This window comes from Pteropus medius, unplaced genomic scaffold (assembly GCF_902729225.1).
Source record: "Pteropus medius unplaced genomic scaffold, Ma_sr-lr_union100, whole genome shotgun sequence".
Taxonomy (NCBI): Eukaryota; Metazoa; Chordata; class Mammalia; order Chiroptera; family Pteropodidae; genus Pteropus; species Pteropus medius.
Genome location: NW_024355205.1, coordinates 6,586,537 through 6,599,432, shown reverse-complemented (window position 1 = coordinate 6,599,432; position 12,896 = coordinate 6,586,537). Strand labels below are relative to the sequence as shown.

The 12,896-nt window shown below is 41.7% G+C and overlaps 1 protein-coding gene across 1 annotated transcript in view; it reads right to left on the bottom strand.

The window, feature by feature from the left end:
- Positions 1-8,300: 8,300 nt before the first annotated feature.
- The window catches only part of SV2C (synaptic vesicle glycoprotein 2C), a 164,440-nt gene continuing 159,844 nt past the window's right edge, over positions 8,301-12,896 (bottom strand). Inside the window, exon 14 of the mRNA XM_039857687.1 lies at positions 8,301-8,724. Within this exon, the coding sequence (XP_039713621.1) occupies positions 8,541-8,724 (184 nt within the window). The 3' untranslated portion in view covers positions 8,301-8,540. The remainder of the gene's footprint in view (positions 8,725-12,896) is intronic.

Genomic DNA, 12,896 nt, shown 5'->3' with positions numbered 1-12,896 from the left:
GGGGGAGGAGACTCTCGATTAGTCTAAGCCAGTTATAGGAATTATATTCCCCTTGCTAGTGAGTGGTTTAAGAGTAGGCAAATGATGCAAATCCAGCCATTTGACAGAGGGGGAAGTCTGCTGGAAGATTCTGAGAATGTTCCCCTTGGTCTTAAAAAGGGTCAGAAAGAGGGGATTGTTTCTCTTCTGGTCCTTAGATTTTTGTGTCAAGATATGATACTTACAATTGCTAGAACCATCTCACACCCGCAAGGGGACAAAAGCCAGTGTGCTGAGGATAGCTTATCTAAAAGGCAGAAAGGACCCGGCTCTTCAGTGATGTTGCCAAGCCACATGATAGCTGACCTTGGAATTATCCTGCCTCCTTTGTTATGTGAAATAACAATTCCCTTTATTAGTAAAGATATCTGAAGCTAGATCTTCGGTTAAATGTAGTCAAAAGTGTTCTTCTGGGATTAGCAAATTCATGGCAGGCAGTCTGTGTTTCTGCCTCCAACGTCAATGCTATAACACAGCAATTTTTCTCATCATTCTTCTCAAACTCATACTCCAAGCAGCCACTGCCAATCAATTGGAGTTCATATGCTAGCTAAAAATTTGTTTGCTATTGCTGCTTGAGGAAAAAGAACACAAGCATCAGTTTTGCTACAAACTCCTCCACAAACATTTTCTTCCCAATGGTCCTTGCTAACAATTGGAAAGTGTTCTTATAAAATCAACAATACATCAACACCCATGACACCAGCCCACAGAAAACAATTTAAATGCCCAAGGACATTTTAAAAAGTGCTTATTTTTTAAGGGTCAACTCATGCCTGGAAGAGAAGTCGGTTGCACGGCAATCTTTATTTGAATATAATGGAGCAAAAAATGCTCTTTTATTAATCTGATGTACATTAAATATCTTTGCAGCTGTTACATGAGTGTTAGGTATCTGGCATATAAATGTATACACACTTCCACATTTGATAGATTTATTCTGTACACGAGTCATCCCACAAGGAGCATGCCCTTTCACAAGGATATGCATGGCTGTCTCGGGACATTTGTCAAAACACACTTGGTCAAACATTTTGGCAATCAAGAATCAGACACAGAGGAGCATACCAGAAACATGAGTTCACAACAGGACCAGCTGTACTTAAGATGAAAACTCCAGAAACCTGAAACAGAATCGTTTGGGGTTCATACATGCAGCACATATATACAGTACAATTGGGGTAACTGGAACGTTCATAGCAGGAGGTCTTACAGAGCAGTAAAAACAGAAAAGAAACAAGACGAGACAAAACAAAACACCCAAATGCCAAAATCAAGGACAGGACCACTGCCAAGATCTCATTTTGCAAAGAAGAGTGGATTGTAGGTTTAGCATGTGGAAATGAAGGTTCACCTGAAAGAAAAGGCTCTTCCAGGACTTTATTTACAGTATCTAGACATTAGTGAAAGACATGTAATCTGTTCAATATGTTTCTGGGTCAAGGAGAGAATATATAGACACATTTTGGATACTGTGAAAGCACATATCAAGAAAGAACATTTCTTTTTTCTTCCGTTTGATTTAGGACACGTATTTGGTACAATAAATATATAACAACAGCGGTGGAAATGAGATTAAGTCATTAATCTGTCCTGTTCTATCTTGGCATGGAAGGAGTTTCCTTCTTGGACGCTTATTTGGGTGTGAGAAGGGAGACACTAACTTCAAATAAGTTTATTTTTGTTTGCACATAATAAAATAGCCAATTTTCTGTACATTCTTCCTGAAGGGACAACACCCACAGAAAACAGTGGATTCTCTGCACTGTGGGTCCAATTCTGAGTCAAATGCAGAAGAACCCTTTGTGTACTGATGACATGAGGTTGGGCTTGTTAAATCTTTCCTTCCCTCCGGCTTATGGGCAATGCTGATCTGCAAAGGTCTGGGACTCAGTTTGACATGGCCTGGGTCTCTGCCATGGGAGGCCACGCATGACTTTGGCGCCTGTGAGCAGGCTCAGCCAGTCATTCTCCAGGTACCTGAAAGCTGCTTAGGACTCTGCACTCCTGCATCTGGGGTAGGCTGCTAGCTTGTATGAATCTGAACAGCAGACAGGGGGCTGTTTTCTCCTTCTCCTAATTCTGGGCACTCTGGACTCTAGGGGAGCATGAATGTGGTAGGGTAGGCAGAAAAGAGGCAACCTCTGCAATTTCAGCATTAAGTCAGAATGGAAAGCACCCAGCCTTCTGCAGCAAGTAAGACCCTCTGTAGACATGGAGAGGTGTGTCTACCTTCCACAGGTCAATGAATTTTGAGACATGGGCCTCTCTGAGAGCTTGTGCCAGTGGCGCACATCCTATCTATCACCTGCAGAAGTTCAGAAGCAGTTGGAAATCTAGCCTGGTCCAGGGAGCTGGGTCAAAGTCAACAGTCTGGAGCTCGTACCCCTTGCACCCACTCTCATTCAACACATGCCCATTCTCTGGCTTCCACCACATGCATGGAATGGTTGGCACATTCTTCAGCCAAAGTGCCCTAGTAAAGCTTGGTCTTGCTTTTGTACACTGCTAGAGTCAAGAGATGACAAGAGGAAAGGAGAAAGAAGAACAGAAGGGAAAGAAAGGAAGTGAGTGTGTAATGCCTAAGGGAGGTAAGGAGGAGAGAGCTGGTGGGTAAAAAAGGAAATCGGGGGCAGGGCTCTCAGAGGGGAGGGGGGAGGGTCACTGGCAATCACCCTCTCTCTGCTCTGCCTCCCTTCAGGCCTCAGAACCCCAAAGGTCCTTTGCAACAGCTATACACTGATTTTAAACTGAAATCTGAAAATCTCTTGCCACTGTCAGAAGCTGTTTTCTGGGTGGCTTGTCTGCTGAGGGTAGAGAAGGGAAAAGCTGCTCTAGGGTATCTGTGAAGACACTTGATTCAGTCACAAGTCTTCACAATCAGAAAGGACACACCTTGAGAAGCTGAGGCCAGAGGACAAGGCAGCCGCTGATGGAGCTGACTCGACTTCACTCTGGAGAGAAAACTCCCACACTGCCTGCTCTGGAGCAGACTTCCTGGCCCCCAGCCCAGGTCCAGGCCATGAGGAGACTACCTTGGGAAACAGTGGGACTTTAAAAATGAACAGCGACTGTAAAGATGGGGCTATCTTTGCTGCTGATTCTTTTCCTTGAATAAAATAATATCTTAATGTGATTAAATGTCTTTAAGTGCAATTTTAAGACATTTAAAGAAATAGCACATATGTGGCTCCATTTTTCTCATTTTCTAAGTACCAGTTAGGAGTCCCTCCAAAAAAGGCCAAGCAATTGAGGGACTTTCTCCTCCTGTCAGATAATCCGGGTTTCAAGGAGTTCCTGCGCTGCCCAGCACAGGCAATTATTTCCTTTAAATTAGGAAAAATATCACGTTCTGCTTATGGGCAGGGGGTTTCAACACGTAATGGGGTCAGTATGAGACCATTACGGATGTTTTCTCTTTTACTCCCCCCATTTCTCCTGGCCTCATCCAAGTCCTGCAAAGGGGTAACTATCTTCATGCTGCACAGTGCCTCAACCTAGCACATCAGAAGTGCTCAATATATATTCGTTGAATAGTCATATGAAATGGCAAGAGATCCGTGAATGATCTGCCCAGTTTTCCACCCCCTACCCCCGCCCCACTCAGCCCTGTTAGCCTTAAACAGACCCATGAACTGAATCCTCATAACTCAAAATCCTGAGATTACTAAACTGGATCTAGATATTGTTTGAGGAGGACTGAAGGAGGCCCTGGCAATGGCTGTGTCTGCCTGGTGAGACACTATCAATATTTAGAGCAAAAGGACATTACACAGAGAACTGTCACTCCACACCTGAAACAATGTAGGGACATACAATACATCTAGGAGATACTGATAGTTTCCTTTTGTCTACATTGCATAGGGTATTAGAGAAGCTTTACTCAAAACATACTTTGCTTGGCAGAAACAAAAAGTATAAGAAACATATAGTCCGTTTCAGAGCACCCTACGATGCAGCCTGCTTTTTGTTGTTGCAACATGACTGATGTTTGTGTAGGTTTGGTAACTGGACTAAGTTCAGCATGATATGGGGGTTACAGGAAAACCAAATACATAGCGAAAATGCACCTTAACAACCAACCGGTTGTTTTTCTATGATACAGGTGAAGGCCAAATCCAGACATTCCTGGCTTCAGAGACTTTATGCATAAACAGGGCTTCTAATACACGAATAGGTAAAGGCCATTTTGATATTGAACAAAAAAAAAATTTAGAGAATATCATATTCTATTTTGGTTGGCAGAGGGAATCAGCAGGTATTCTCATGGAATGCTTTTGAAATGATAGCAGGGCTTAGAAAGTCTAAAAACTGTGCCCTAATCTCTTCACTGGAACCTTCCCAAAGATATCTTAGACTGTCTCTCTGTTACTACCTTTCTGTGCCCGCCTCTCCCTTGACATCTCAAGACATCCAGAAAAGCAGCTAATCAGTTTTTGGTGCAAACCCGAACTCTGATTTTTGGTGAAATTTGTAAATGAGAATACACTTGCCAACTTAGGTGAAATCATTTAAAAACTCTGTTTCTGAAGGTCTAGGTTTACATAAGACCATATTTAAAGAATTTAAGTGGAGTGAACAATCAGGAGAGCTATAGGCTTTGTGATAGTATTGTGATCAGACAGTCTTCTAATGGTGTCCTCATGGCAGGGTGGGTCCCTTTCCTGGGCAGGTAATGATAACTGTCAAACTGGCATTGATAATGCTCAGAACTAAGAAGCTGGCAGCATGGACAACGTGGGAACTATATTTTCTGGTCTGTAGGAGCTTCCCAAACAACTTCCTGAGCTCTTGTATGCATGCCTATTTCCTAACTTTTCAGTTTCTAAACCGAATCTACTTGGTACTGAAAAGATGAGTTTAGCATCAGAAGGGAGATAATCAGATGAAGCTATTTCCATGAAGATCTTCTAGAATCTTGTGATATAGGGAAGAGGCATGAAAACTACCCAAATTGACTAACTATTAAACCAGGTTGTATTCAGAGCCTACGATGTGCTGCCAGAACATGGGAAACCTACAGAACAAAGGAAGATTCCCGCTGGGATTACTAACAAACTACTTACCCATACCTTTAACGCTGTATCTCCACACCATGAAAGGAAAACAGGAAAACAAAGTCTTTACACTGTAACTCATAGAAACTAAGAACCACATATAAACTGAATTCCCCGAACACTGGGGTTCTCATGCTCTGTCTCTGAGAGACCATGTCTCTGGCTGTGGAGCATTATTCCTTCTCTAATAAACTTTCCTTTTGTCTCAAACTCTGGCATGTGCTTGAATTCTTTCCTGCGCACAGTAAAGGATCATCTCTCTTGGTGCAGGAATCCCCGTCCCACATAGTTGGACTAGTCCCAACTGCAAACTAGTCCCAATCCTTTACTATAGACAGGGAAACTAAAGACCAGAGATGTTCAATGAATAACATTCTCCCCAGCAAGATCTGGGTCTCACTGTTGGTTAGTGGTAGAGCTTGGGCTGGGACCCATCAATCTTATCTCCTAGGGTCAGTGCTCTGAGTATGAGATGACCCCTGGCTTCTGGGTTTGGCTTCCAAGGCACAGGATTGCATGGGAACTGGGTGTTATAAGATTTGTCACTTGGGATGTAATGTGGTATGGGATTTATAGTTTGGAGCAGCTGGGGTTTTTTCCTACTGAGAGGACACAGGGATAATAATAGGATTTGGGAGCATTCTGGGTTGATTCCAAAGAACTATGTGGAAATTCTAGATTTCCACATAGGCTTTCTCATTTGTTTTCCTGTAGCTGAAATGAGATGCTGGGTGCACGTCCCTGTGCCAGCGGCCTCCTGCATTGATAGAACTGAGAGTTTGTGTTTAATCGCATCGCTGTATCTTAATCCAGCTAACTCCAGAACAAGCCAGACAGGCCACGCCACATACTTTGGGAAGAACTTGAGCTCTCATAGAAAATCCAGGTGATGGGAATATGAGGGAGGCAGAGAAAACTGTATGAAAGGTGGGAAAGGTGGTGACCAAGAAGGTTTGTGACCACAGACTGTCCAGGAGATTAAAGTAGATCCCTCTTGGGCCACCTGGGAGGCTTGGATTAGGCAACTAGAAGGCCACGAAAGGCCCTTGTGAAGGGGATGCATTGTGGCAGGTCTTATGAAGTGGGCTTCTGCTACTTTACCTTATTCTGACTCAACCCAGCATTCAGAGTGAATTCTGTATAAACCAGACTCCGCTGCCTGGGAGATAATTTACATATTTAAAGGTACAACAGATATTGGAGACATTTCTAAAAGTAAAGATAGTCCAGTGAGCAAAGTTAGCTCTCGTAGAAGACTAGAGACAGCGACATCTACGCACACTTCTATTTTCCTTTTGAAATGGGTCAATGGAAATACCATACTCTTGAGGTTATTATTGCGCATGCTATGTTCAAGTAAAAAAAAAAAAAAAAAAAAAAAAAGAACTCACGCAGGTCCTCAAATATGTCTTTTTTAAGAAGGTAAAGCAAGTCCACATGGAAGAATAACATACAGGGTACTTGCTTGGCTTTTGCCTGCTGGCTTTGCTTTGTTTTCCAGCAATATTACAACAGGCAGAAGTGAGAGTATGTTCTGTTTCTCTCCCTGCTTTGCTGATATCTGTTTAATAGATTTCATCTCGTCTTTATTGATTTTCCTTCTGCCCGCCATTTTAGCAGTTTTTGGTTTGAATTTTCCTGATGTTCTGGCTCTGAGCCCTCATCCCCAGGGAACTACCCTCTGCCTGACAATCCCCTACCCCAGGCTGCCCTGCTACAGACCTGAATCACTTCAAGAGGGAGTCGATTAATGGTTTATGTTAATGAAAGAAGCTTTTCATAGAGTCTGAACTCTGCAGTCTGGAGCTCTAAGAGGATCATTAGGAAGCCAAGAGAGAGGCAGAGCTGCCTCTGGGGTTAAGACATCTTTGAATGTAACTACTATTGGAAACAAAGGCTCTCCTTAGCAAGGCCCCAAGGCTGAGGCCTGCTGGAAATGCCTATAATAAGTAACAAGGATAACCCTCTCAGAGGACAGAGTTAAAAAAAAGGAATATTGTTTTAATATGGGATTTATTCCTGGCTGCTGGTCATTGCTGCAAGACTACAAGGAGGCTTCAGATTTCAAAGAAGATGAATAAAAAGGACGAGCTTGGACAAGCTTGGAGGAGGAACAGGCCTAAGGGGTGAGAAGGTCACGTAGCTAACAGCCCGTGGGAATGTCCTGCTGACCTCTCTCTTCCAGGCCCAGGCAGATTCCATGGATGAAATGAATAGCCAGGAGATGCTGCCTGTCTGCCAGAGGCCCCCTTGGAGTTATATGGGCTGTGATTTCACACAGAACCAGCAGTCAGAATACACACTGATCAGTGTCCCAGCCCAGTGGAAGATAGAGGAATGAGACCTACTTTGGTGATGCCAGCTAGAAAGCCCAATGTCAAATATGGGGGTGGCGGGGGGCGGGCAGGGGGGTCACTGTTCCTCAGGAAAGCAGCACCCTCAAGGTATCATTTTGCATTTCCAAATGGCTTCAGGTGTGAATGTCTTCAAAATTCTCAATTTACAGCAACTTAGATGACTGACAATCCCTAGACTAGAGACCGTTTGGATAAATGGCAGAATCAGGTAGGCAGACCCAATTCTTAGAAAGTGGTTTTCTTTCTCTGAAACTGCTTTCTGGCAAAAATAATGAGGTGTGGGGTGGGAGTGGGGATGAGAGGGTGGGAGGTGGGAGGGGAAAATGGAAGCCCAAGTTCTGTCTCTAACCTCTGATTTCTAACATTCTGAACCACATGCCATATCACAGACATTATTATAGCCCTTTTCCCTCATATATTTCAGAAGTTTAATTGGACTTTCTGCCAGAATCTTGCTTATACAGCTCACTCAGATCTTTGCTGCTAAGTGCAGAGCCTTTATTTTCCTTGTCAGCAGAGTCACCTTAATTGTCATGCCTGAAAGAGCCCCACCCAGCTCTGTTTGGTACCACATGGTTTTCTTTGAAAGGCCCTGTTGTAACATCTAGAATTGCTGGGTGTCCTTTTCTAAGTAAACAGGAAATATCACTTTGTTTGAAAAAAAAGAAACCCTCTCCTCAGCACAAATGCAATAATATGCCAACTTATATTTCCTGTGAATGCTGAACTAGGAGCAGGATCTATTTCTTATAGCAGCACAGTCCTCTTCTTAGCTTCCAAAACCTCCAGTGAGCAGAATCTCCGGGAGGCCCAGCTCACTAGCACATTTAAAAAATGTTTCCGCTGATTTTTGGGAGGCAGTAGCATCACAGTCAGGAAAGATAACAATAAATAATAATAAAATCTGTGCAAAATCACATTTAAGGGGCAAGATGGTATGCATCTAAATTTTAGTCATAGTAAAGAGTCAGTGTTCTGATATTTGACCACCTTTCAATATCTGAAAAATCTGAAACCTTGAGTTGGTCAGGAGAGTTGACACAGATAGGGCAGGAGGAAAAAACAAGGATGGATGGCTTGTTTCCCGTCACATCAGGACCTGGGTTTGTGTGTCAGGCAGGCGCAGCCCCACCAACCCTCCACAAACCAGCACGGTGGAGGCCAGCAGGATGGGAACTGCTTTGGTGATGCCAACCAGCGAGCCGAATATTAAGTTCCCAAGGACGGCGGCGGCTTTGCAGAGCGCGTTCAAGAAGCCGAAGCCTGTTGCCCTGCAAAAGAAAAAGAGAAAATGACTTCCAAGTTTCCAGCTTCAGACGCAAATGTCTATCTGGTAATATCCAGTGATCTCCAAGTAGATTGTTTTGTGTATCATTAGAACAAGCGACTAAACGCTTGTGAGCACATCTGGAGGTAGAGAACCCTAGCTGTTGGTATTGCTTTTTCAGCCCTCTTAACTTTCTCTCCACCTCTACTGATTCTTAATTCTGCCCACAAGTTCCAATTTATCGAGAGGAAACTTCAGGGAGTAAAAAGTCTCTTCTCTCTTCCAGGGTTAAATGAAAACATATGACAATATATTTCTTTAGTTTAGGTTTTTTGTTTTGTTTTGTTTCGTTTTTTACTTATATTTTCTTAGCTTAATTAACATGTGAGGTTTTAAATAACTAAAGCTTGTTTTCAGGGAAAATCAGGATTAACTAGATTGTATCCTCTTCTTTCCAGTACCATAAAAGTTAACTATCATGATCTCTTCCGAAATGTTTTCCATAACGGACAGAAATTGAATACTGAGCTGGGCGGCCTAGTCACACATTTCTTACAACCTCATCAAAGTTCCAGGTGGGAAAACAAGCCCAAGAAAATATTACAGAAGGGAATCAGATTGTAGGTTTAGAGATCTTGCTTACTCTGCTGGCATTTAAGATGTGCAGGTGGTATATCAATAAGACACATCTCATTCCCTAAAACATTCTTTGGAAAAGAAAAACTTTGCTATCTTTATGTGTGTTGAATGTGATTTTATTCAAGTCATCTAGGCAAAAAACTTAATTTTGCTCATGACAGTATTGCTGTCACTGATATCATGAGATAATGTGAATTTCCTCTGCCTTTACGCCAGTTTAGTTTTTTGGTCTGTCACAGGGTCCACACTTGTATTAAAGGCACGTTGAATGCAGGGTAATTGTTGGATACATATTTTCCCTCCAGAGGAAAACGCATTTTATATGCTGCAAAATGCAGCTTTTACTACACATCTTTCTTTCTTTGATTTGTAAATTTGTAAGTCTAGGTTTTCCTTTGGCCAATCATAACAACTACTCATCACTACTTGTGGTGTTCCTAGTGACATCTTCTAATACACGTATGTATTTTTTGAGGTTATTATCCAACCATCCCCCTTCCCACACCGTAGGAAAGAGATCAGCCTTCCTCTTGTGCTGCAGAAACTGAGCCTGTGACTTAGTGGAGAGCCAGTGATTTTACTGATTAGAAAGTAAAAAAAAAGGGGGGACAGCAAAGCACTGACTTTCTTTTTGGCCAAGACATATAGAAAGTAGAGTAAGGAAGGGGTGTGACAGAATTTCTAATTGAGAGAAACAGGAACTTCTTGAGAAGAGGGTGAGCTAATTTTGTATTCTTCTTCTTTCTGACTTGTTTTTAAAGAAAGACACTAGTAATAGCAAGAACTACCAGAAAGATAAGGAGATTTAATATACTGATAACTATTTTCAAATGAAATTGCTTGAGGCGATATGTCTGGTACCAAAGGAGATTTCTGTAGAATGACATCATCACCTACTGGTTCCCCTACTTCCACAGAGACGCCATGAGGCTGAAATTTTAAAAAAATTAATAGATTTTTTTGCTTCCATTAACTGAGACATTTGACTTCCCATTAGGGAAATTGTATGTCTGTATTTAATAAATATTTCAATAGTGGTATGTGCCAGGCACTATTTAAAAAAAAAAAAATTAATTGACTTTTTTGACTAGTTTTAGGTTTACAAAAAAAATTGAGTGAAAAGTAAAGAGTTTCCATACACCCTCTCTCCCTCCCCCGCCCCAGTTTCCCCCATTAGTAACGTCTTAGTGTGGTACATTAGTTGCAATCGATGAGCGTATATTAATATATTACTAACTAAAGTTCATTGTTTACATTAGGGTTCTCATTTTACATTATGTATGCTATGGGCTTTGACAGATGTATAATGGCATGTATTCATCATTATAGTATCCTACAGAATAATAATTTCACTGCTCTAAAAATCCCCAGTGTTCCCCCTATTCATCCTTCCCTTTCTCCCCCAGCCTCTGACAACCACTGATCTTTTTACTGTCTCCACAGTTCTGCCTTTTCCAAAATGTCATATAATTGGAATCATACAGTAGGTAGCATTTTCAGACTGGCTTCTTTCACTTTTTTTAAACTACACTTTTGTTTCATAAATTACCAAATGTATCTAGTAGGATAAACTTGTTCTGGAAAAACACGGTTAGTGTATGTGTTGCTGATAAGAGTGAAAAACGTTCTTCTGTATGAAGTCTCTCGATGCTGAGATTGCAGAATGACCAATGCAGAATTTACATTTGTTAAAATAACTGTATTTTCCCAAGCTATAAACTTCCGAATAGGGTAGAAAATAAAGGCGGCTATCTCTTTATACTACTTAAACTGTAACAGAGGAAAGGACAACTTCCTGAGATTGCTCAGCACTAAGCGATGCATCGGGAGCATCTGGTTACTGAATCTTTTAAGAAAGATGATCAAACACTTATTTCCTAAGAATCTCCTTTTTCATTTACCAAGCAGAGGCAGTTCTTCAGATGAAAATCTGGTATGGATGCAAAGCATATAGCCTCCTTAAATTAATGTTGGCATTCGAGAAAATGTGACTGTCCTTTTCTTGGATAAGTAAATTATTTCTTCAAATACATGTAGCTGGAGGGTGTAATTTTCTATGCATTGGCGGCACATCTGTCTTAGAAAAGTCATTCTCAAAGTGACTCTCCCTTGGGGAGTAAAGAAGCTTTTAGCTTATTTCTTCCCTCGTTCTTACTTAAAGGAGGGACATTAACTTCTGCAGACATGCAAAGCACAAGTCACCTTGTACTCCTAAAGGCCTTTGAGGATGGGGAGCTCAGAGCTTGCAGGGCCCCCACTTAGCAGCAGGACAAGCTACTGCATTCTTGATCAGACCAAAGATATATTCCATGCCTTCCTTTACCCAACAGGCACCGAAGAGAAAGAATGAAATGATCTCTCATCTCTCTGTAAGCTCCATCCCTTGTTCCCCCACCTCTCTGGCCAGAACCCTTTGTTTTCAATTCTTGCTCAACCTATTTATTTAAATCTTTTCAATGGAAATTCTTTTCCCAAACAGTACCCCGTGACTGCAGCAGTCCTCATCCCCATTCCACTCCACGAAGGCGGCCCTTCTCCCCGCACCATTAACTCCCTCTGTTTAGAGAACTGGGTGCTGGTGCAGGCAGCTGGCTTCAGCTCAGCTGATGTGAGATGTGCCTGCTGAGCGTCCCCTTGCTGCAGCTGGATTGAGGCTCCTTCTCCAGAGCCTTCACAATTTAGTGAGTTCTAGTTAATTTATGTAATTTATATAATTATATGTACTAATTGGTGGCCAGGGAAAGGAAACTGCCGGCTTCATTCTGGATAGAGTGAGGGCGGTTTTGCCTTCCCATCCAGCCTCTTTATTATTTTGTCTTTTCTGACTTCAGGGCAGGATAAACTAGGATTTTCTGAGGCTACTAGAAACATTGGCTGAAATGCCTGCCCCATCTACCGATGACATTGTTATTAGTAAGCAATATTAAATATTATATTTTGAAAAGGACTGAAATGGTGTAGATCTAGACTGAACTCATGGAATTTACCTGTTAATGAGTACAATGTGAGCATTCTCTTTGTCCAGTCTAAACTTTTAGAAAGGAAATTTTCCTGGAAAATTCAGTCCAATCACTGGTAGAAGTTTCTCAGCATTGGGCATTTTGGAAAGTACAGGCAGTCCTTAAATCAGGAATACATCGTGATTTAAAGATTCATCTGCAAATTGGCTATTTGAAACAGAATGAATTTCGTTTTTCTCAAAGAAGCAATATTACAGATGATGGGTAGGTCCCTGGGTTAAGCTAAAAAAGCTATTTTAACACTGGATCTATCTAAGTTAAAGGATTACAATGCTAAGAACACTAGAAGCCCCTTGAATATTTGTCTAATAATCAAATCTGTCCTTAATATACTACAAATTTACACATTCTTCTATGCATTTACTCATTTAACAATCATTCATTAAGCATCTATTATCTGCCAAGTACTGTACTAGGCATGAGGAACCCCAAAATGAACAAAATGAAATGCTCATTTACACTAAGACAGGTGCAAAGAGATCATGATGACACAAAATGCTAAGTGCGGTGATAAAGA